General features: G+C 31.9%; 2 protein-coding genes across 3 annotated transcripts; both read right to left on the reverse strand.

The window, feature by feature from the left end:
* Positions 1 to 637: 637 nt before the first annotated feature.
* Positions 638 to 8,346, reverse strand: LOC125368570 (pumilio homolog 1-like). The gene is made up of 9 exons (XM_048375504.1): positions 7,244 to 8,346; positions 4,866 to 6,268; positions 4,636 to 4,777; positions 4,391 to 4,498; positions 3,751 to 3,963; positions 3,478 to 3,588; positions 2,043 to 2,237; positions 1,650 to 1,824; positions 638 to 1,117 (listed from the first exon to the last, which is right to left on the reverse strand). Exons 1-9 carry the CDS (start codon positions 7,853 to 7,855, stop codon positions 1,077 to 1,079), a joined length of 3,000 nt encoding a protein of 999 aa, XP_048231461.1. The 5' UTR covers positions 7,856 to 8,346; the 3' UTR covers positions 638 to 1,076.
* Positions 8,347 to 10,745: 2,399 nt separating this feature from the next.
* LOC8274855 (pumilio homolog 1) lies at positions 10,746 to 17,978 on the reverse strand. 2 transcript variants are annotated; one of them, XM_048375555.1, is made up of 9 exons: positions 16,755 to 17,969; positions 14,373 to 15,778; positions 14,146 to 14,287; positions 13,898 to 14,005; positions 13,040 to 13,252; positions 12,776 to 12,886; positions 12,247 to 12,441; positions 11,783 to 11,957; positions 10,746 to 11,208 (listed from the first exon to the last, which is right to left on the reverse strand). In XM_048375555.1, the coding sequence occupies exons 1-9, from the start codon at positions 17,361 to 17,363 to the stop codon at positions 11,168 to 11,170; spliced, it is 3,000 nt and encodes a 999-aa protein (XP_048231512.1). In that variant the 5' UTR covers positions 17,364 to 17,969; the 3' UTR covers positions 10,746 to 11,167. The 2 variants fall into 2 exon arrangements, with proteins under 2 accessions (XP_048231512.1, XP_048231513.1); XM_048375556.1 differs by lacking the exons at positions 10,746 to 11,208; positions 11,783 to 11,957; positions 12,247 to 12,441 and adding an exon at positions 12,469 to 12,684 and having other exon boundaries at positions 16,755 to 17,978.
* Positions 17,979 to 26,055: the final 8,077 nt, after the last annotated feature.

Raw genomic sequence — 26,055 nt, forward strand, 5'->3', positions numbered from 1 at the left:
AAAAGAGTTTTGTTATTATATTTCAGTTTGAATTTGCAGCCTGTAATTATATTTTTTGTAAACTTAGAAGTTTTGTCTCCTCGAAGTCACCATTTCGAGATCAATTTTGAGAGAAGATGATTGGGTGGTGAGTGATGCTGCGAGTTCTGGTCATAGAGATTACAGGAGAAAAGGAGGAGCTGTTGTGTGAAGTTTTAATTTGAGCTTTATTTCTTTAATTTTTCTTAATTACACAGATTATCGTATAACGCCAATTTTCCATTTTCCATCTATCAATACAACGATACCCCAATTAATATTTGAAAAGTTTTAGTAACATAAATTAAAATTTAGAAATGGTTATGATACTTGAGAGAACTAAAATATGAAGCAAAACAAGACTTGGGTAATATGAACATACACAATGTTCATTGTGCTGCCACATGAGAGCCATTATTTATGTCTCCAAAGAGAAGGAATCCATTAATTTTCAGATGCGTTTCAGTTCCAGTTCCTAGTGACCATGAAATCAAACTGACCCAGTTACTGAAAAAGAGAGTAAACCAATAACAACTAAACTTGGAAAATCAGTCAATCATGTAAAATACCAACAAGGAAGATGATACATTCTCGAGCAAGCCACAACAATGAAAAGGGGTAAAAAAGAAAAAAAGTTCTTTAAATAAGAAAAATAAACGATCCATACACTCGAAAAATTCCAGACTCTCCTAAACATAAAGGCCATCCATCCATGCCTGGTAACATTTTGTACAGTCGGGATCACAAATCCACAACCTCCTCCCTTTTTACACTCTTAAAACTTGTACAGTAAATTTTTATCTCCTCTGCAGGGGCATCAGTATGTTCAACCCATCTGAGCCTCAGCTAGCCTGAATCTAGGTATATCCTCAAACTAACAATGTACAGTTTTAAGTACAACCGACAATTTATTCCCATTAAGCTCCTATCTATTCAAAAAAATAGACAGAAAAGTGCTAGATATGAAAAGAAAGAAGAAAGATGGGGGAGAGAGAGAGAGAGAGAGAGAGAGGCACTCGTACTATCTTCAGTTAGCTGTACAACTTCTCCTATGCCATCTAAGCAGCAGGGTGCAGGGTAAGGAAGCTGATCCTCCTCTCTGCAAAAAGAGAAAGAGCACTAGTTAAGAGTTGTTTCTGTACACTTCTTATGCAACTAACATATGACATTAGTCTTCCACACCTCATCTCATGGAAAGTTCCTAGCATTGTGAAGAAGGAATCTTACTTCAAGATCTTTCATAAGTGCGATTAAGTTATCTTTAGATAAGAAAAGGGCATTAACATCAATGATAAAATAATAATTATCAGGCTTGCAAAGGGAACAAAGGCACCTATATGGGAAAGGCTCGATTGTTTTGCAACCCTCACTAACTCATTACAATAACAAAAGCATAAATTCAGATGCCATTGTTATTTGTCTTGGCCCATTTGATACAATAATATTGGTCATCCAGGCATAAACAGTGAACACCAGTCCTAAATTAATTGTCAAACAATAACCACCAAATGGACGTGGTGAAGAAAACAGAAAGACATAAAAGCTTTGCATAAGATTTTCCTTTCAAGTACAAATAAGTAGAAAATCAGATCAAGTTACAGAAAGCAAAACAAAGAAAGAAATAGAATTACCTCCAGCTGCAACAAGTTTCTCTACACGTGCAACTATATGCTTCCCATAAGTATACTTCTTCAGAGCATTTAAGTGAACCTTTATTCGGTTAAGGATTAGTTCAAGTTGCTGGTCATCACAAGTTTCCAGCACTTTCTGTACAACATAATTAGCAAACTGATCTTTCATCATAACCTGCAGGAAACGACAAACACAAAATACAAATGATATAGTAAGCATGAAACCAACACATTTGCTAATGAAAAGCAACAAAAGCATTAAAGAAAAAGTAGAAAATGTGCAAAATCGATATGAGAGTCTAGGACTCAAATGTAGTATAATGCATTTCTTTTGCATTAGAATCACAATGGAACCTATTGAACTGTAGGGAGCAAACGAATTATTTTATAAACCTGAAGCGGCTCATTTTCATCAGTGGTACCAAGCATCTCATTCACCAAGGCCTGGCGTTCTGCTGGAGTACCAAATGTTAAACACTTCTCTATAACATTGGAGGCAAACTTCTGCTGACTCATTTGAACTATCTGTCCAGTTAATTTCTTTATTATTGATGAACGTTCATGAGGTTTCCCGTGCTCCAACACATGCTGAAATATTTTGCAATCAATTAGAGCAGCTCAGTTAGATAATAGGTAAAACAATAAACGCTTAGAAAGTCTGTCCAAGCAGGAAGGGAAAAAAAAGGGAAAGTGAGACCAGCGGTTATTGACTTGGTGAGGGGGTTGTTAAAAAAAGCACTACATCCATCAAAGGGACAAAACATGAGGGTCAGCTGCACATAGTAGACAATTTTCAGGCACGTCAAGTGTGACAGCAAATACATTTCACATTAACTTTACATGTCATATAATAATCATAGGCCAGCTTTTACCAAATGTAAGCACACGCGGATAAATGGTTGAAATTGTTGAATGCAATTCAGCCAAAGAAAGAAACCATCAAGCAATAACTTGTAGGGTATACGTTTTGATTTGAGATACTTTTTCAAGCATTTCCTAGCAAGGAGACGTAAATTGATCTAACATATTATATCTAACTATTGCTGATTTTCATTATGATAGAATATTATGTATTCTCAACTCAATCATGGAAATAACAATACAGGACTAAAAAATACTCTTAAAACCTTTCTGAGCCTTTTCTTCCACCTCTTCTCTCCAACTCTTAATCAAACTTGGGTTTCCGATAAGTTTCTTCCTTTCACCTATTTCTAGTGTATAATGGCTTTCACCTATTTCTAAAAATGAGATGCTAAGATTGTTAGGTTCCTTCTGCGTACCAATTATTGAATTTTCTGTGCATTTATTTGTTCTTTTGGCACACCTAACAGTTCTAACAGACATACGTTCCAAAAAATTAAAGAATATAATATGTTCTCTCATCAACATGTCGCCTCTCTTCCTTGCAGCTAAAGAAATAAAAAAAAAAAAAATTCCTATGCAGTTTTTATTCTCTAGGCACACCTAACAGCTCTACCAAGGTATTCTCTACAAAAATTAATAGTAAGATGTTTTCTCATAAACAGCACCACCTTTGTTCCCTGAGGCTAGAGAGATCAAACATTGCATATCATGGAAGAACTAAATAGATGTCATATAAATAAAGGCAGATTATGAAGTTTCCCATTAAAGAAATTAAAAAAAAAAAAAAGAATTCTCAACAAATGATGTATCTTTCCCTTGTTTGTATGCTGCTGATGTTTATCCAAACTTGAAACAAATTTACCAACATATTTACTGCCACCATCCAGTACCGTAAATCACATATATAATTTATAGAGAATAGTTAAATGCAGCATTATTCATATGCGAACATCATATAACAAACCTGTACAACATAATTTCCATACTGATCCTGTGCCAACATAAGAACAGATTGCAAAATCTCATCCATCATAATATGCTGTGTTTTTGCGTCATGGCAGTGCTCCAGGACCCTCTGTCAGAATTAATATCAAGTTAGAATCATACAACTGGCTCTTTATAAAATATACATATATACATGCATATATTATAGCATATATCAGCATATTTACAAATACGTCCGCACATACAAATGTTTGTTTACATATGTGTAAGTGAAGAAACAAATTATATAGACCTGTATGACTCGACACCCATATGGATGAGTGGACAGTGTCACAACTTGATCATAAAACGTTGAGACAATAAACTGTATAGCATCTTCAGGTACACATTCAATACACTTCTGAATGACATGGTTTCCATTCTGATCACGCACACAACGCATGATATGGCCATCAAGTTCTGCCACCATTTTAGTCTGCTGGTCCAGCTCAACCACTTCTATGGCCTGGTTATCAAGATCAAACATCATCTAATTTAAAACTTGGGTTTCAATAATCAAATATATTGAAGTTAGACAAGCAGGTGCATAAACAGACCTTTTACAAAAGAAAACAAATAACTTGATAAGCTATATTTAACAAGCAAAAATAAAGGCTGTTTGAGAAAATTAAAGTCCAATATCCCATGGTTTTCCAGAAATTCAAGATATCTGATGCCCACAAAGAAGGTGAATGGTCCAGGTCAGAACTGAGAATATCCAAAATTCAAGAGGTGTGACAGAGACTCATAATTTTGGCTATGATGCATTATTGAGAGTCACTGCCACGTAATTCAACACATGCTAATAGATAGAACCACAAAAGTGGCACCATTTTAGAATTAAAAACCTGTCAAAGTGAAAGTTCCGCAGAGGGGTCGCTAAGTAAACATACCTTCTGGATCACTCGACAACCATACATTTGAAGGCTAAGCGTCAAGACATGCCCAGTTAGCTGGTCAGCCAGTTCCCTTATTTGGGCAGCAGATCCATGCTCAAAAAACTGAAGGCAGAACCAAGCTTAAGTGATATTTCTGCTTCCACACATTTATGAACTCTAGCTCATTTGGGCATATGAACATACTAAGAGTAACAATTCAACAAGAAAATCATAGGCTTGAGTATCAAAATAAGAAATACCTTTTGAATCACATAATTACCAAAAACATCTGTCATTAAAGAAAGGGCTTGCGGCATAATTTCATTGAAGACCATGTTTTTCTCTTCTGTGGTAGCAGTTTCAAGTTTCTGCTGAATGAATCGACTCCCATACTGATCGGCACTGTTCGTTAAACGCATGGTACAATGTGAGAATTAAATTCTCGAGGGCCAAAAAAAAGACAACAACAGAGGGACAAGCTGAGGTATACCTGAACTCGACAACATGACCTGCAATTTCTGAGAGTTCAAAACATTTAGTTTTATTGCTTTTGAACTCATCAAGCAAAGAGGAAGGAAAATCCTCGCCAAGGTTACCACCAGTTTCTGAGTGCCAAGATCCCATGACACCACCAGAAAAATTCCTCATCCCAGCAGTAAAGCGCATGTTTCTTTCACTGTGCCTGACAGGACTGCCCGATCCAATAGGAGAACTGGGAAGAAGGGGACCCCCTATTGGGCTTCCAGAATAGGACATGCCAAGACCAAATGCTGGATTACCATAGTAGTTATGATTCATGCTGCCAGAATTGCCAATATAAGGAACACCATATTGTGATTTTTGAGGTGAAAGCAAAGCCCCTAAGTAAGCTTTTTGGAGCAGATCCATGTATGAATTACCAAGGTACTCCCTATCCATAGTAGGGTCATTGAGAGCTGCAAGCTGTGCAGCAGCATACTCATTTGACCTCATGTACTGAAGATATAAAGGGTCCATGAGGGGCATCTGAAGGCCATTATTAGTGTTCTGATTTCCAACTCTACTGAGATTTTGTAATTCTGCTGCGGCAGCCACTAAGTTTGGTCCTAAAGCACCAAGTGCTCTAGAATCCAATCCAGTTCCTCCCATTGCAGATGCAGCAGCCGCACTTTCAAATAGCGGTGGCAAACTCCCACTTCCAAGTTGGCTTGCCAACATAGATGGAGATGAAGGATTCATAGGATACCCACCCAAGCCATAGTTTGGAAATGCCGAGTTCATGTTATCAATATTCTGGAGTTCAGAAGGAGAACCTCCTCTGCCACTGAGAGTTTGTGTTGAGGGACCCTTTAAATAAGAGTTAGCAGATGAAACAGGCTTATTCAAGAATGACTGTTGCTTGACGTGGTTTTGGTCACCTTGTAAATTGAAGAGATTATGGTGATCGTCAATGTTATGTTGCCTGTGTGACCGCACATGATTCTCTTCATCAACCGTTGACAGATTCAATCCAGACAAAGCAGCTACTAGCTCAGCAGATTCATTCAAGCTTGAGACACCTTTAAATGAGTTTGAACCATTCACATCTCTTTTATCAATAGAATTGGCCCTACCTCCTCCAATAGGTGGAATGCGAGGACTAGGAGCTCTAGCTACAAGGTGAGGATCAGGCGTAGTGCTTCGTGACAAAGAGGCACCTAAAGCAGAAGCATAGCTATGAGAAGCTGTCGCACCAACATTTGGGACCACAGAAACACCTTGTTTATTTGCCACAGAGCGCAAAGCATCAGAAGATGTTAAATTGTGCAGCTGAGCAAACTGTGGTTCAGAATTATCTACATCATCATCAAATGCATTGCGACTAGATGGACGTGAAGGATGCCTTGAGGTGGAATTTGCATGACTCATATCATCCTGAGTTCTCAAAAACAAACCACTTAGCGAGAAGCATATTAAACTTGCATTTGTTAAAAAAGAACCACTAAAAGCAGAAGTGCAAATTCAGTGAATGAAGCAAGTGAGAAAGAAACATTGGTGATGGACATTATTCTATCATAAATCACCCATATATGGGCTAGCTATCCCAATTGCAGACTTAATGAACACTGATAAAAACTTGCATATATATGTATTTTTGTTCAAAATCATAAAATCTATATTCATACAAGGGAGAAGAGAAAGCAAGATACACAGAATAAAAAGCAAAAGAATAAATCGATAGGCCCTCACTTACAAAACACTATCAAACAATTGAAATAACAACTTTAATTAGTACAAGATAATGACGGGCACATGCTTACTAAACAGAAGGGACATAATTGCCAAATAAAAGAACGAGAGGAAACAAACTGAGATGATCCATATCCACCAACATAGAGCAATCAATAGACATCCAAAAATGGAAAAGAAGATGAATTAATTCTCATAATCATATCAAAGTCAATGCTGTTGCAATCAATTCTTAGAAAAGATAAATGATAGAGCAATAATAATGACTTAAATATAAATACCAAAATATTACTAACCCTAAATACAGCATACAAGCTACAGACCCAAAAACTAACATAGATTCTTCCAAAAAGAAACAGAATTTACAGATCACAGTATATATTGCACGTACACTGCAAATTATAAAATACACTCTAACTTTCACAAAAATATTTTGACAGACAACATTGACGATAGCTAAGAAAAGGATCATCATATTTCACATACCATTTGCAATAAACACCATCCCTTCATCATACTGGAAAACACACAATATCTAACAGCCACAATCCATTAAAAAAAATCTGAGCATTTGCAATAAGCGGCGCATGGAAAGCAAGTAATGTTTCAAAAAAAAAAAAAAACAACAACAAAAAGGAAGCAGAAGTTCATGTTGTCCACCTGAAAGATTTCTGCAATGCTCTTTTGCCTACTTCCTAGGCCTAAACCCGGCAACCCAATCAATCCATCTCCTCCCCACTCAACTCCTCCACCATTCCCGTTCTCTTCGTTTCCTCCTCCAAACCCTGGCTGCACAGCAAAGAGAGACCTATTCCCTTCGTTTTCACCACCTCTACTACTCCCCTTCCTTCTATCTCCAACAGCAGAATTAACTTCAGCACCACCACCATGTAATCTTTGTGCAAACCTCCAATCTTCTTTAGATAACAAAGGAGGAGGTAATCTTGGATTCAAGTTAACATTAGAATAGTAATAATTTACATAAGCAGGATCAGACCTTATCTCTTCTTCACTCAAGAACCCGCCTTTACTATTACTCTTTGCTATACCAGCTAACTCAGTTGCGCCAAATAACCCTCCAATAGAGTTTAAAGAACCTTCTACTGTAGGTGGTGCAGACCCGCTTCTATAAATATTAAGTTCTTTCTCTCTATCACTCACTGCCTCTTGTTGTAACCTTTGCTCTCTAATTAGTTTGCTCAAATCCTCGTTTTTGAGCATTGATCGCATTGAAATATCAGGTAAAATCTTTGAATATGTATCTGTGATCATTAGTAGATAAATAAAGTTTCAAACTTTAAGCGCTAAAAATAGCTAAATTTGAACTGGGTTTTGCTTTTTATTTTCAAACAAGTAGTTCTTGTTGATCAAAACCAAAAACCCACATAACCCAAAACGAAACAAAAACATAAAATCCTCAAAAACCACAACCAAAAAAAATTACGAAGTTGTTGATGATGTGTTCAGATGTGGGTATTGAGTTAAAGAGGGTAACTTTGGTCATAAATATAGAAAGAGAGATCAGATTGAGAGTGAAGAAGTGAAGTGTTTGTTGAAGATGATCAAATGATGGTAAAGGGTTTTGCCATGTTTCTTTTAGAGAGAGAAATAGAGACAGAGACTCGTAGAGAGAGAGTGAAGTGAGAAAAGAGGAGGGTGATAAGCACTAGCAATAGGGAGATCTGGAGCGTTGGATTTGTGAAGTGACGGCAGGGATTGATTCTATAAGGATTTGTTCTTACAAGAGGTCCTTTAGGGTTTTATTTCCTGTGAATTAATGCCAGTCTAATAGTTTTTTTAATACTTTTTCTTTTAATTGTATTTAGGTCTTTTTCTTTTAGAATAAAATTGATAATATATTAAGATGAAAAAGCATTATCAACAGTCTTAGATAAATCAGATATAACAACTCTTGAGGAATATCCCAATGGAAAAAAATCTCTATGGCTAAAACTTAAACCACCATCAAAGAAATTGCAATTTTTAGAAATTCAACCTAAAGAGTAAAAAGTAATTGAGGTGTGTTTATTTATATTATGTCAAACTTTTAAAAAGAATTTCAACAAAATTAAAAATAGTATTTTATGTTTATGTATATTATTTTTTTAAGATAAAAATTAAAAATATAATTAAACTTTAATATTTTTTCTATATCTTTTTATATAAAAATTTATTTATTTTAAATGAAAATAATAAATTTTCACTTAATATTTTCTAAGTTTACTTTTTAAATTTATAATATTATCCAAATAAAAAATAAACTCTTTTTATTTTGATAACAAGTAAATATATTTTATAAATTTTCAATAAAAATAAAAATAGAAAAGTTCCCTGCAACTAAACATGCAATTCTTGATATCCATGGCAAGGAAACTAAAATTAGAAGCTATACTTCCGCTTCCAAATGTTCTGGAGGTAAACTTTTTTGCAAATTTTAGCTCAAACAAATTTCAGGTTCATATAAATACAAATAAATAAAAATTAAACACATGATATTAAAGAAATTAATTTCTATTTTCCAATTTTGGGAAATATTGATTATTAAACTTTCCTTGAGTATTTCTTTTTATATTTTTTACAAGCATAAGCTCTTAATTAAATTTCATAGTTGAATATTATCAATGGAAGGAATATGATAGCAGCAGAGATGGAGAAAGGAAGGCAAATTTCTTCGCAGGGGTGTCTGCAAAAGGACAAATAATTTCAAGCAAAATTCTTGGAGGAAGAATACACAATTAGGGAACCGCATAAATATGGCAAACTGAAAGGTTGTACGGTAGTAGGCTTACGCAAAACTCAAAGCAGATCAAACTTCATTGAAGATTATCAGAAGCTTGATGGATATTTGTTTATGGCGACTGATGTCTCGACAAAGTAAGAATCAAGTTTGAATTTTATGCACATGACTGATTTTACTTTAACAAAACCCTAAGGGGAAAAGGCTAATGTTAAGCAAAGTTCCAAGTAGCAAACAATAGCAGTATCAAAGATGAAGAAATCCTGAAGAAACATGGTGAATGCCCCTCCCTTACAGCGAGCTAATATGCTAAAATCAAGCATCAATTAGGAGCGCAGAAGGTGATAACATATTTAGGAGCCCTACAAGTCTTAAGAGCTGAGCATCATCATAAGCAAAAAAAAATTGTTTTTCTTTTTCTTTTCTTTTTTTCTTAAGAAGTGTGTATTAAATAAATAATAGATAAATTCATTCTTTTTTCTTCAGAAAAAGCACTCTGATTTAATGAGAAATGTCAAGGACGCAAATATATAAATCTATTAATAAAATTAATTTTCAAATCCCACATGTTTATGAGAAAAATATTCCAAGAACTTTACTATATAGTTAGTTTTAACAGGCCAATAGTATCATTTTTAACAAACCCTTTTCCAAAGAGGGGCAACTGATAACTGGGTTTCATATCTGATAAAGTCACAGACAAAACCATGTAATGCTCTTGCCACTTTTGACTTTGAATACTAGTTGAATTATATTTTAGAGGAAAGAAGTCCTCGGTTACATGCTCTTTTACAGGAATGACTATTTTCTTCTTGTGCAGTGAACATTTCATTATGCCCCCTATTTACCTTATGATCTCCCACATAACCAAATTGTCTGATTGCTTTTTCTCAAACTATATTACCAGGAAGACTAATAGTTAAGATAGATAGCTCCTTCCTTTTCTTGAAAGTTGAAACTCACCCTATTCTTGACTTGAAACCTTTTCTTTTCTTGAAACCCTTTTTACATCAAAAAGTTACCTTCTATTTCTAGCTGTGATTACAAGTTAAGAGTTTAACCACAGTATGTGAACCTTAGGAACAAAGATCAGAAAACGGGCAGTCCCAAGAGAGATTATTCTAACTAAAACATCGTGCAAGTTAGAAGGAACAAAACTTGGCTAATCTGAACTAAAACATCATCATACACAATGTTCACTGTGCTGCCACATGAAAGCCATTATTTTTGTATCAAAAAATAAAAACAGCAGCCGTTAATTTTCAGATGCGTCCTAAGTGAAAATGAAATCAACTGAACTAGTTACCGGAAAAGACGAGGATAAAACAACTAAACTTGGAGAAACAATCATGTAAAATACCAATAACAAGTACAGTAAACCAAGCAACCCATAGATGATACATTCTCAAGCAAGCCACAGCAAAGGAAAGGGGAGAAAAAGTTCTTTTAAATAAGAAAACTATATGATCCATACATGCCAAAAATTCCGGACTCTCCTAAACACAAAGGCCATCCATGCCTGGTAATATTTTGTACAGTCACGATCACAAATCCACTACCTCCTCCCTTTTTACACCCTTAAAACTTGTACAGTAAATTTTATCTCCTCTGCAAGGGCATCAGTATGTTCACCATCTGAGCCTCAGCTAGCCTGAATCTAGGTATATCCTCGAACTAACAATGTACAGTTTTAAGTACAACCGACAATTTATTTCCATTAAGCTCCTATCTATTCAAATAAATAGACAGAGCAAGTGCTAGAAATGAAAAGGAAGAAGAAAGATGGGGAGGAGAGAGAGAGAGAGGCGCTCATACTATCTTTAGCTGTACAACTTCTCCTATGCCATCTAAGCAGCAGTATGCAGGGTAAGGAAGCTGATCCTCCTCTCTGCAAAAAGAGAAAGAGCACTAGTTAAAAGTTGTTTCTGCACACTACTTATGCAACTAACAAATGACATTAGTCTTCCACACCTCAGTCCATGCAAAGTTTCCTAACATTGAGAAGAAAAAGTCTTACTTGAAAGAGCTTTCATAAGTAAGTCAAAGTAAGTTGTTTTCTTTTAGATAAGAAAAGGTCATCAATATCAATGATGAAATATTATCAGGCTTGCATAGGGAACAAATATCAATAATAAAATATTATCAAAGCTTGCATAGGTAACAAAGGCACCTATATGGGAAAAGCTTAATTGTTTGCAACCTCATTAATTGATTACAATAACAAAAGCATAAATTCAGATGACATTTCCATTTGCCTTGGCCCATTTGATGAGGCAAAATTGATCATCGAGGAATAAACAATGAACATCAGTCCTAAATTAACAATCAAACAATGACCACGAAAAGAGCATGGTGAAGAAAACACATCATATCAAAACAGTGCATATGATTTCCTTTAAATACAAAAAGGTAAAGATCAGAGCAAATTAACAAAAGCAGGAAAAATAAAGAAATAGAATTACCTCCAGCTGCAACAAGTTTCTCTACACGTGCAACTATATGCTTCCCATAAGTATACTTCTTCAAAGCATTTAAGTGAACCTTTATTCGGTCAAGGATTAGTTCAAGTTGCTGGTCATCACAAGTTTCCAGCACTTTCTGTACAACGTAATTAGCAAACTGATCTTTCATCATAACCTGCATGCAACGACAAACACAAAATCAAAAAAAAGAAAAAGAAATCATCACATCCTGAAATAAATGACATACTAAGCATGAAAACCAAGACAACTGCTAATTAAAGCATTAAAGAAAAAGCATAAAATAAGCAAAACTGTTATGAGAGTCTAGGAATCAAATGTAGTATAATGCATGTAAAACTGTTATGAGAGTCTAGGAATCAAATGTAGTATAATGCATGTATTTTGCATTAGAATCACAATGGAGCATATTGAACTGTAGGGAGCCAATGAATTATTTTATAAACCTGAAGAGGCTCATTTTCATCAGTAGTACCGAGCATCTCATTCACCAAGGCCTGGCGTTCTGCTGCAGTACCAAATGTTAAACACTTCTCAATAACATTGGAGGCAAATTTCTGCTGACTCATTTGAACTATCTGTCCAGTTAATTTCTTTATTATTGATGAACGTTCATGAGGTTTTCCGTGCTCCAACACATGCTGAAATATTATGCATTCAAGTAGAGCAGCTCAGTTAGATAATCGGCAAAACAATAAACGCTCATGACGTTGCCCATTAAAGAATAAGGCATTAAGAAATGAATTCTCACCAAGAAAAAAAAAATGCAATGAGATAACGAGTTAAGGTACAAAAATCCTTAGATACTCTCAAAAAATGAGTTTCCCTTGTTTGTACACTGCTGATGTTTTTCCAAACTTGAAACAAATTTACCAACATATTTACTGCCACCAACCAGTACCCAATATCATATAAACAATCCCTCGAGAATAGTTAAATGCAGCATTATTTATATGCGAACATCATAGCACAAACCTGTACAACATAATTCCCATACTGATCTTGTGCCAACATAAGGACAGATTGCAAAATCTCATCCATCATAATACGCTGGGTTTTTGCATCATGGCAGTGCTCCAGGACTCTCTGGCAGAATTTATATCAAGTTAGAATCATAGCAACTGGATCTTTACAAAATAGATATAGATACATACATGCATATATTAGCATGTACAAATACGTCTGCACATGTAAATGTATGTTTACATATGTGTAAGTGAAGAAACACATTATATAGACCTGTATGACTCGACAGCCATATGGATGAGTGGACAGTGTCACAACTTGATCATAAAACGTTGAGACAATAAACTGTATAGCATCTTCAGGTACACATTCAATACACTTCTGAATGACATGGTTCCCATTCTGATCACGCACACATCGCATGATATGGCCATCAAGCTCTGACACCATTTTAGTCTGTTGGTCCAGCTCAACCACTTCTATGGCCTGGTTATCAAGATCAAAGATCATTAAATCTAAAAGTTGGGTTTTAATAATTAAATATATTAGACAAGCAGGTGCATAAACAGATATTTTCCTAAAAGAAAACAAATAACTTGATAAGCTATATTTAACAAGCTAAAAATAAAGGGGGTTAGAGAATTAAAATTCAATATCCTGTGGTTTTCGAGAAATTTCAAAATATCTGATGTCCACCAATAAGGTGAATGGTCCAGGTCAGAACTGAGAATATCCAAAATTCAAGAGGTGCAACAGAAACCCATAATTTTGGCTGGCTAAGGGAAATTTACTCAAAACTAATTACTTCAAAAGTTTTACAGTGGGAATGAATCCAAAATTCTGCAGGATGATTTAGAATCTTTCATAAGTGATTATTATTCATTATTCCTCGGGACCAGCTTTTAGATGATTCCCCTGTCTCAGTAAGATAAATTTGAGGGACAACTGGACCCCTCAAATCAGGCGGGTGAGCATTATTGAAAAACCTGACCATGATGCATTATTGAGAGGCCCTGCCAAGTGCATCCAACACATGCTAATAGATAGATCCACAAAAGTGAACAGCACCATTTTAGAATTAAAACCCTGTTAAAATGCAAGTATTGCAGAGGGGTCTCTAAGTAAACTTACCTTCTGGATCACCCGACAACCATACATTTGCAGGCTAAGAGTCAAGACATGGCCAATTAGCTGGTCAGCCAGTTCTCTGATTTGGGCAGCAGATCCATGCTCAAAAAACTGAAGACAGAACAATGCTTAAGTGATTTTTCTGCTTCCGCACATTTATGAACTCCAGCGCATTTGGGCATACAAACATACTAAAAGTAAAGATTCAACAAGAAAATCATAGGAAAATTGAGTTTCATAATAAGAAATACCTTTTGAATAACATAATTACCAAAAACATCTGTCATTAACGAAAGGGCTTGCGGCATAATTTCATTGAAGACCATGTTTTTCTCTTCTGTGGTAGCAGTTTCAAGTTTCTGCTGAATGAATCGACTCCCATACTGATCGGCACTGTTCGTTAAAGGAATGGAACAATACAAGAATTAAATTCCTCGATGCCCAAGATAAAAGACAAGAGGGACAAGGTGGGGTATACCTGAACTCGACAACATGACCCACAATTTCTGAGAGTTCAAAACATTTAGTTTTATTGCTTTTGAACTCATCTAGCAAAGAGGAAGGAAAATCCTCGCCAAGGTTACCACCAGTTTCTGAGTGCCAAGATCCCATGACACCACCAGAAAAATTCCTCATCCCAGCAGTAAAGCGCATGTTTCTTTCATTGTGCCTGACAGGACTACCTGATCCAATAGGAGAATTGGGAAGAAGGGGACCCCCTATTGGGCTTCCAGAATAGGACATGCCAAGACCAAATGCTGGATTACCATAGTAATTATGATTCATGCTGCCAGATTTGCCAAGATAGGGAACACCATATTGTGATTTTTGAGGTGAAAGCAAAGCTCCTATGTAGGCTTTTTGGAGCAGATCCATGTATGAATTACCAATGTACTCCCTGTCCATAGTAGGGTCATTGAGAGCTGCAAGCTGTGCAGCAGCATACTCATTTGACCTCATGTACTGAAGATATAAAGGGTCCATGAGTGGCATCTGAAAAGCATTACTAGTGTTCTGATTTCCAACTCTACTGAGATTTTGTAATTCTGCTGCGGCAGCCACTAAGTTCGGTCCTAAAGCACCAAGTGCTCTAGAATCCAATCCAGTTCCTCCCATTGCAGATGCAGCAGCCGCACTTTCAAATAATGGTGGCAAACTCCCACTTCCAAGTTGGCTTGCCAACATAGATGGAGATGAAGGATTCATAGGATACCCACCCAAGCCATAGTTTGCAAATGAGGAGTTCATGTTATCAATATTATGCTGTTCAGATGGGGAGCCTCCTCTGCCACTGAGAGTTGGTGCTGAAGGGCCTTTTATATAGGAGTTAGCAGATGAAACAGGCTTATTCAAGAAAGACTGTTGCTTGACATGGTTTTGGTCACCTTGTAAATTGAAGAGATTATGGTGATCGTCAATGTTATGTTGCCTTTGTGACCGCAAGTGGTTCTCTTCATCAACCGTTGACAGATTCAATCCAGACAAAGCAGCTACTAGCTCAGCAGATTCATTCAAGCTTGATGAGACACCTTTAAATGAGTTTGAGCCATTCACATCTCTTTTATCAATAGAATTGGCCCTACCTCCTCCAATAGGTGGAATGCGAGGACTAGGAGCTCTAGCTACAAGTTGAGGATCAGGCGTAGTGCTTCGTGACAAAGAGGCACCTAAAACAGAAGCATAGCTATGAGAAGCTGTTGCACCAACAGTTGGGACCACAGAAACACCTTGTTTATTTGCCACAGAGCGCAAAGCATCAGAAGACGTCAAATTGTGCAGCTGAGCAAACTGCGGTTCAGAATTATCTACATCATCATCAAATGCATTGCGACTGGCTGGACGTGAAGGATGCCTTGAGGTGGGATTTGCATGACTCATATCATCCTGCATTTCAAAACCAAACCACTTAGCGAGAAGCATATTAAACTTTCATTTGTTAAAAGCACCACTAAAAGCAGAACTGCAAATTCTGTGAATGATGTGCGCAAGAAAGGAGTGTTGATAGACACTATTCTATCATAAATCAGTCATGTATGGGCTAGCTATCCCAATCAGACTTAACAAACACTAACAAAAACTTGCATACGTTTGTATATTTTTGTACAAAATCATAAAATCTATATTCATACAAAGGGAGAAGAGAAAGCAAGATAAATAAAATAAAATGCAAAAGGATAAACATATAGGTCCTCACTTACAAAACACTATTAAACAATAGAAATAACAACATTAAGTAGTCAAGACAACGACAGGCACATGCTTACTAAACAGAAGGGACATAATTGCCAAACAAAAGAACCAGAGGAAACAAACTGAGATGATCCATATCCACCAACATAGAGAAATCAATAGATATTCAAAAATGGAAAATAAAATGAATTAATTCTCATAATCATATCAAAATCAATGCTGTTGCAACTAATTCTTAGAAAAGGTAAATGAAAGAGCAATAATAAAGACTTAAATATAAATACCAATATATTACTAACCTTAAATACAGAAAACAAGCTACATACCCAAACACTAAGACAGATTATTCCAAAAAGAAACAGAATTTACACATCATAAAGTATATATTGGACGTATACTGCAAATTAAAAATACATTCTAAGTTTCACAAAAAATTTTGACCGACAGCATTGACCATAGCTAAGAAAAGGATCATCATATTTCACATACCATTTGCAATAAACACCATTCCTTCATCATACTGGAAAACATACAATATCAAACAGCTACATTCTACTTAAAAAATCTGAGCATTTGCAATAAGCAGCGCATTCAAAGCAAGTAATGTTTCAAAACCAAAAAAAAACAACAAAAAGAAAATAAAAAAGAAGCAGAAGTTCAAGTTCTCCACCTGAATGATTTCTGCAATGCTCTTCTGCCTACTTCCTAGGCCTAACCCCGGCAACCCAATCAACCCATCTCCTCCCCACTCAACTCCTCCACCATTCCCATTCTCTTCGTTTCCTCCTCCAACCCCTGGCTGCACAGCAAAGAGAGACCTATTCCCTTCGTTTTCACCACCACTACTACTCCCCTTCCTTCTATCTCCAACAGCAGAATTAACTCCAGCACCACCATGTAATCTTTGTGCAAACCTCCAATCTTCTTTAGATAACACAGGCGGAGGTAATCTTGGATTTAAGTTAACATTAGAATAGTAATAATTTACATAAGCTGGATCAGACCTTATCTCTTCTTCACTCAAGAACCCGCCTTTACTGTTAGTGTTTGCTATACCAGCTAACCCAGTTGTGTCAAATAACCCTCCAATAGAGTTTAAAGAACCTTCTACTGTAGGTGGTGCAGACCCACTTCTATAAATATTAAGTTCTTTCTCTCTATCGCTCGCTGCCTCTTGTTGTAACCTTTGCTCTCTAATTAGCTTGCTGAAATCCTCGTTTTGGAGCATTGATCGCATTGAAATATCAGGTAAAATCTTTGAATATGTATCTGTGATCATTAGTAGATAAAAAAAGTTTCAAACTTTAAGCTAAATTTCAGCTAAAAATAGCTAAATTTGAACTAGGTTTTGCTTTTTATGTTCGCAAAAGTAGTTTTTGTTGATCAAAACCGAAAACCTACATAACCCAAAACGAAACAAAAATATGCAATCTTCAAAAAGCACAAAAAAAAAAATTACGAAGTTGTTGATGATGTGTTGAGATGTGGGTATTGAGCTAAAGAGTGTAATTTTGATGACAAATATAGAAACAGAGATCAGATTGAGAGTGAAGGAGTGGAGTGTTTGTTGAAGATGATCGAATGATGGTAATGGGTTTTGCCATGTTTCTTTTAGAGAGAGAGAAAGAGACAGAGACTCATAGAGAGAGAGACTGAAGTGAGGAAAGAGGGGAGTGATAAGCACAAGCAATAGGGAGATCTGGAGCGTTGGATTTGTGAAGTGACGGCAGGGATTGATTCTATGAGGATTTGTTCTTACAGGAGGTCCTTTAGGGTTTTATTTTTTTTTTGTTACACTTTAGGGTTTTATTTCTTGTGAATTAATGCCAATCTAATTGTTTTTTTTTTTTCTTTTTTCTATACTTTTTCTTTTAGTTGTATTTATAGGTTTTGGATTGGATATCCCAATGCATGAGCATGTTTTTAATTTTTCTATAACACTTTATGCTGAGTTTGCTAATAATAAATAATGATTTAGCATATGTCAATTATACTTATCTCTATAATGATGTTTCATAATATTAGGTATAATTTTTCTCAATATTTTAAAGGTTAATAGCAAATTCTTAATTCTTATATATATATAATATAATATAATATATATATATATATATATATATATATGTTTATGCAAGTATATAATAAAAATTAAAAGTAAATAATTTTATTAAAATGTATTATGATTATATATTATTTTATAAAAGATTAATGTAGATTGATAAGTAATTATAAAATAAAAACAAAACATTATTTATATAATATAATATAATTAGAATTGATATAAAATATAAAATATATTAAAAAAATTCAGAATATAGAATAATCAACAATCATTCATTAGCATGAGCAAATTGCTAGTTTTTTTATAAGACTCCACGTGGCAAAATTTTATGAGATGACGTCATGTTATTTTTTAATGAGAAAATGATAAATAGTATATATATAAAAATATTTATTATAAATATTTATAATAATGAAATCTTAATGAGAAAAAATTAAATATGACTTTAAATGCTAATATGAATATAATAGAAATCTATGACTTATTTAAATATAAAACAGTTATATTTTTTAAAAATAATTATAGTAAGTATAATAATTAGTATAACTATTACATATTAATAATAAAATCTTAATATTTTTATAATAAAATAAATTCTTATATTCATAAATGTACAAATAATAAATAGTAAAAGAATGAGAGTTTTAAATTTGAACATGTTGGAGAATTTATTAGTCCAATAATAAATAAAAAATAATATTTCAAATTTATATATTGGTATAAAAAGGTTATAATATCAAATATAAAAAAGGTTATAATATAAAAATTAAATAGTAAAGATTTTAATAATCTAATTTATTAAAATAATTATTATACAGATACATTGAACATATTAGTACATGAAATAATTAAAAAATTAAAATATATAAATAATTATTTATTTATCTTAATATATAAAAATATGGAAATTTAATAAGAATATATTATATGATTTTTATAAAAAATTAATATAGATGTAAATAAAATATTTTAAAATAAAAATAAAATTATTTTTATACAATACAACTATAAATTAATTATATATCAAAGATAAAATCAAAAGAAAAGTTATAATATAATTATTCACTTTTAATTTTTCTTATGATACACCCATTAATTGTTGCATTTTATTTAAAATTGTGGATGGGAACTAAAAATTTTAACCGTGGATCATTTGAGAAAAAAGAAGAAGGTAAATTTAGAGTTTATTACTAATAATTTGATTATAGTGGTTTTATTGCATATGATTACCTCGGAAATCAGTCAATTTTGTACCTAATCAATATAATTCAATGCATGATCCTACTTAACGTGTAGAAAAATATTTTCTACAGTTAAAAAAAATATATATTTTTTCTAATACCATCAATATCATAGTACAATAAAAGTAATAAGTAGAAGTATTGTGTCATAAAAGTGACAAAGATAGTTTTATTGTAGTTGTATTTATAAATTGTCAAATAGTAACTATGTTGACAACTTTTAAGATATATATATGTTTGTGTAATTCTGAGACTTAATTTTTTTTATATATATGTTTGTGTAATTCTGAGACTTAATTTTTTTTATATATATGTTTAATTTTTGATATATCGAATAATTGTGTTTGATATGTGTACTTACTTTTGACACATAAAATTTAAATTTATATGTAATTTAATAGTTCTATTAATTTATGATTCATAAGTTACATTCCTAATTAAACACTAACTCTAACCTAATATTAATATATTAATTATATTATAATATTATATTAACTAATAAATAATTTTATAATCAGATAATGATACTAATTCTATCATAAAAAATAGCGTATTATTAATATTTAATATTATATTGACTAATAAATTAATTTTACAATTATATAATAATTCTAATTTTAAAAAATAATATCTTAAATTTTATTTTTAATATTATATTCAATAATAAATTAATTTTTAATTTTACAATAAATTTTTAATCCTAATAAATAGTAATATCGATTAATAAATAAATAAATAATTTTTATATTATTGCATTAATAAAAAAATTAAAATTTAAAAAAAATTAAAGACATTTAAAATAGTTAATTTGTTATTATTGTTTAAATTTTTTATAAATCAATTTTAAATACTAAAAATTTTATTAAATTATATTTATCAACTTAATTTTATAATTAAAATAATAAAATAATAATAATAATAGCCATGTAATATAAAAATAAACAATTAATTTTATTAAAAAGAAAAATCAAATACTTATGGTTTGAAAAATAATCATTTTCATAAATTAAAAAAATTCAAAGTTATTCATTTTAACTGATTAGTAATTTAATTAATATTTTTATTTATAAAAATTATAAATAATTATTTAGTATACTTAATTTAAACCGAACTAAATCAGTTTTATCAAATTGAGTTTAAAGTTAAACTAAATTAAGTGATTTATATATGAGTATGACTTAAATTGAACCGAACCGAATATAAAGATAAATTATAACAATTAAATTAAATAATTTGAAGCAAATCTAATATTAATTTAAAAATTAAATATTATAATAAAGATTTAAAATATATTTTATGAAATAATAAAATTATATTAATTATTTTGCAAAATAAAATATTTTAACATAAAAAAATAAATTAAGTAAAATAATCTTAAATTTTAGGAACCTGAACTGGATTAATTTAATTTAAAAAATAAAGTAAAAGGAAGTAAATTATTATTTCAAATCAGTTTTTTCAGGTCCTTCAAAATGTTACACACTTCTAGTTCAAGTTGTTTTGTTCCTATTTACTAATAGTAATAGAGCTTATTATCTTATAATGTATTTTATTTTATAATTTTTGTATGTCATTTTAATGTGATAAAGTCACAATATATACATATAGATAAGCAAAAGTACATGAAAAAATATCAAATTTATTGTGATTTTCTTGATAACATTACGATGAAGGATTTAAATGATGTCGTTTCGTTTATCGGCACATCACTGGTGGAGATGCGGCCAATAACAAAAAATGGTTCTGGCGTGTACATACACAGTAGAGACAACCAAGTTTGTTCAGCCACGTCATGCTTTTAGAACAGATAAAGTCAAAGAAACACGCTCCATCTAAGCGCGTGCAAAATAGACTGGACAATACTTATACTGGCTTCTGCTCATTCAAGGTAATGAGGCCCATAGTTTCTTTTTTTTGACCACGCGCAGGACTGTCTGGTCTAGAAGATGTTTGGGAGCTGAAAATGACATTGAAATACTTGCCTCAAAAAAATCATAATGGATATGCTCATGTCCGAAAACAACAATGCACTCGTAGATATTTTTTTCTTTCTAGTATGATAAATAAGTATTTCTGGAATTTGGAAGATGCTTCTTCCGGATATTAATAATTTATTGGGAAAAGTATTTTGATTTGTCTTCTAAATCTAAATATTTATAATTTATATATTTTTATTTTAATAATCTTTTATCTGCTATAAAAATAAATTCCCCACATATTTTAAACCGATAGATAATTAATTTATTATTGATTTTAAATAATTGAATATGCATCAATATTAAAATAAAAAGCTTTATATATTTGTGTCACTAATCTATTTGCTGTGATATATACATATAATGTAGACAATAACTAAAGTTTATATTTTGTACAGCTTCAATTAGAGCGATTCATAAGCCCAGATAAATCTGATATAGTTTTGCTTGTTTCGAAAGCTACTATTCCAATACTTTTAAAAAGAGGTTGGAACTAATTCTTATTATACTAAGTTATAACAATCCAGGAGTTAAATTACGTAAAATATTATCTATTTTAGCTCCATTAGTCTCACGGTTTTATTTTCGCAATGGATTCCAGAACTTTACAAGAGATAATCTATTCTGAAATTTTCCTAAATTCACCACGTTTAGTTTTGGAATTCTCTTAACTCTACAACTAAATAACAAACAAAGCATCTCATATGATAAGTTTGAACATTATATATATATATATATATATATATATATATATGTGTGTGTGTGTGTGTGTGTGTTATTAATTATTTTATGTACTTTTTTATTATGCAATTTGATTTATTTAAACATATTTGCACTCTAGAATATTATTATCTTAAAAGCCTGCCAAAAACTGTTCATTATCCGAGTATTATATATTCTTGCTCCAACGTCCACTTTTCACTCTCATCAAACTAATGGCTAAGCTGTCACATGAGTAGATTTTGATTCTTAATGATTCAGGTTTAGGTTTGAAAGAAGAAATAATTACTAATATTATATTTATTAATTTTTAATGGTGTAATGGAGAAAAGAAGTAATAATTTTTATTTTGAAATAAACATTATTAAAAAAAAACTATATTTTACATCATAAAAATAATTTAAATTTTCATTCGGAATTTGGATATTTATAAATTAATTAATGATTGTTATAGTTATAATTTAAAATTTATATAATTCATTTTTTTAGGCTCCAATTACAATGGTTAATAAGTACAAATTGGTCTGAAATGGTTTTGAGATGATTTGAAATTGGTTGTTCCAGTTATCTCAAAAAGAGATTGGTTCTAATTCTTAACATATAATAATAATTTTTAATGCTTATATGTATTTTTTTCTCTTATTATGGTTCAATAGAAGCCAAATCCTTTCCAATTTAATTCTGATTTAAGTCTCAAAGTAGCACCAAGAATTTAATCGGTCTCTTATTTAGATCGGGAAGCATATTTGTCCCCAAATTAAATTTTGAGCCAAACAAATTTCAAATTAAATTTTTGATATTATATGAGCTCCTCATTTAACTGAAATTATAAATGACACAAATATTTGTTTATGTATATGAGGTGTTAATAATTGGTATTTATTTCCGGCTTTGCTGCTTGGCTTAGCATTATTAGCTCCATCACTCGCTCACTCTTCTCTATCTCTAATTGTTAGGTCTATGACTCCAATTCTGATTGTGCCAACCTAAGTTCTTTACTATAAGTATCTCTCATCAACTTGGGACACTAGCCAAGCTTAGTTTATTCTCCATAAAGTTTCTAACACTCTAAATCAATGATGACAAATCAAATTCACTATTTGGAAGAAAGCATTTCTTGATCAAGTTCTTCATAAAGAAGCAAAACCCTCTCTTCAGCTTCTTTAGATCTTTGTTGTAATTCTGCATCTACTACATCCTCGGTTTGAATACAGTTCAAATCCACAAAATTGTTTCCAAGTTGTTTATGAGAGCTTGCGAAATTATTTGCACGATAACTATGACTGATCATAAAGTTCCTTTGATGAGTAACTTTTTTCGGGAAGGAACATCTACATTTATATCGAAGCATTTATTCAATGCACCACCATAGTTATCTTTAATAATGATTGATACATCGTAATTGAACTCCTTCAAACTTAATCCATAAAAAGAGTGAGTCTAAACAATTCTTTAATAATGCTTTTTGTAAGTCTCCGTGGAGATTCATGAGTAAATCCATTGTTTACCTATTCTCTAGAGGAAATATAATGGCGAGCATCTTTAGTTTCCTTAAATGAGAAAGATTTGGGTTTATCTTTGACATTATATGTTGGTAATGCAGGAAATGTATATTGAATTCGCAAGGGAAGTCTTCCACCAAAATTTTTGTTCCTAATAAAATTTATTCGAAAAGTGTTGCTTTTGGGCTTTCTCCTTTCGAGCTATTGCCGGCCTTACTTGAGATATTACTAGAGGAAGAGTTTATTGATGAATCATGATAAGATTTAAAAGAATTGAACTAGACCTATCTTGTTCATAAGAAGAAAAATAGAGAGGGGGAAATAATAGGTGGTGATAATGAAAGGAGAAAGGATAAAGGACACCCAAGCGGTGAAGAGAATAATTTTTTTAAAAAATATTTTTAATTTGTAATGCTTTTACCTTTATTTCACCTCACTATTTTCTTAACATATTGAATTTTTGCTAAGTTCACCATTAGAAGAGTGTACTTAACCGCTCCTAAATTAAGGAATAAATATGCGCCTCACACCAAACGTTCGGGGTAAAAATGTACTTTCTCCCTATATAACTAATACTAAGATAAAAAGTAGTACATAAAAATATAATTTGACATTAACCCCACAACCAATCCCACAACAATAGAAGCCGAACAAGTAGTCTTGGATTGAGATATCTTTGGCACGGTGGTCATGCTCTCCGGCAGCTAAATATCTCATGCACCACCACCATTTTGATCCTAGGCTAGCAAGACAACGCCTCCAAGATTATAACAGAAGCACACCGAACTGGGCTCTCTGAAAACTCTATATGACAGCAGTAAGCAAACTAGCACCAACAAGTTTAGCCGCACCCAACTTTTGATCAGGTTTAAGTTTTAACCAATATTTGAATTTAAAACTTTACATTCTTCAATAAATTTTTTCAAATAAAACTCACTGCTTGCTAGCTAATTTTCTTTTTTATTTCTCTTTCAAAATTTTAATTTGGATTTTTTTTTCAAAATCTTATTTAATTAACTGGGTTCGTTATTAGGTAAATTTTAAAAACAATTTCTTTGATTTTTTTTTATTAATTAGGTTTTACTAAAGTTTAAAATTTAAATTCGTAATTTCACAGGTATAGAAATGACTCAAATATTAATACTAATTGAGCCACACTTAATGTGAGTAATTAAAAACCCTTAAAAAATAACAACGATAAACTCAGTTATTAATGGATTTTGCTTCTCTCAGATTCATCCTTTTTAGCTGAGTATTTTTAATTGATTATGATGTTTTCTTTTCTTAAAGAAAATAGTGCTATATAAGCATTAGTAGTTTCATGACTGGTCATTAGACCAAAAGCAATAAGAAAAAAAAAAAAAAAAACTATGTAACAAAATATTTATCGACCGTTTTGGATAGAATGTGGAGAAAAATATATAAAATGTCTCATCTAAGTTTCATAAATTGCCCTAAATTTGTAATTTTATTACAACATAACATATGTATGTATTTCTTTAATTTTCTCTTCTATGGGTTAAACTTTATAAAATTTATAGAAATATTTTAACATGCATGCATGTACAGTAGATGTTTTTATTTATTTTTTAAATAAAAAAAAAAGGGTCAACAAACTATGAACACACACAGAAGACACAGCTTTTAGCGATCAAACATCAACCATCAATCCTGGCAGTAGACAAAAAGAGTAAAGCCCCCAGCAATTGCAGCTTTTGGCACCACTCCACTGCCCACAGGAACAAGGGATCATTAGATGCTTCTTCTTCTTCTTTTCTTTTTTGCTTTTTTTTTTTCATACTACTGTGTTTTTCCCCTTTCATGAAGAAAAAAATTAATTGAATGCCAATTTCAAACCTAACACCATAATGAAGATATTGCAATGTTATTGATGTACTTAATTATTATCAATTAATTTGATAAATATTAAATCCAATCTAATTAGAGTTAATTTATTCTCTTTTTTTTAATACATAAAATGAGTTCACGTCAGATTAACACGATAAGAAAATAATTTTTTTCTTTACAAAAAAATAATAAAAAATAAATTTCAAAATGTTATAAAATAATTATTGATTTCATAATTTTTTCTTCTTTTTACTTGTAGTGTTTAAGATAGTCTTTCGTCTATAATTAAATTTGAATCTAAAACTTAGATAATTTTCAGAAGTCGATATTACTCAAATATGCAATCTAATAATAATACTAAAGTTGTAATTCTTTTTTTTTTAATTTAAAATAATATTATATTTTTTTTGAGTTTTGAAATACTAAAAAAAAGATTAAATTACCGATGTTTTAGAAAGTAAATTTAAAAAAAAAAATAGTTCATAAGAAATAATTTTAAAGAATTTTAAATTTATATTTATATTTTTTTGATATCCAACAGCATTCTCAAATAAACATTAAAATCACTAATATATATAGAAAATTAAAAAAAAAACACACACACACACACAAAAAGAAATGA

This window comes from Ricinus communis, chromosome 6 (genome assembly GCF_019578655.1).
Source record: "Ricinus communis isolate WT05 ecotype wild-type chromosome 6, ASM1957865v1, whole genome shotgun sequence".
Taxonomy (NCBI): Eukaryota; Viridiplantae; Streptophyta; class Magnoliopsida; order Malpighiales; family Euphorbiaceae; genus Ricinus; species Ricinus communis.

Bases quoted from the DNA above. Each gene is read 5' to 3' on its own strand.
- LOC125368570 (XM_048375504.1), bottom strand. From the start codon at position 7,855: ATGATCACAGATACATATTCAAAGATTTTACCTGATATTTCAATGCGA. The intron at 6,269-7,243 runs GTGGACAACATG...TTGAGAACTCAG, and splicing joins GCATTGCAGAAATCTTTCAG to GATGATATGAGTCATGCAAA. The intron at 3,964-4,390 runs GTATGTTTACTT...CTTGATAACCAG, and splicing joins GTTGTCGAGTGATCCAGAAG to GCCATAGAAGTGGTTGAGCT.
- LOC8274855 (XM_048375555.1), bottom strand. From the start codon at position 17,363: ATGATCACAGATACATATTCAAAGATTTTACCTGATATTTCAATGCGA. The intron at 12,887-13,039 runs GTCTATATAATG...AAATTCTGCCAG, and splicing joins ATGGCTGTCGAGTCATACAG to AGAGTCCTGGAGCACTGCCA. The intron at 11,209-11,782 runs GTAATTCTATTT...CTCTTTTTGCAG, and splicing joins GAAACTTGTTGCAGCTGGAG to AGAGGAGGATCAGCTTCCTT.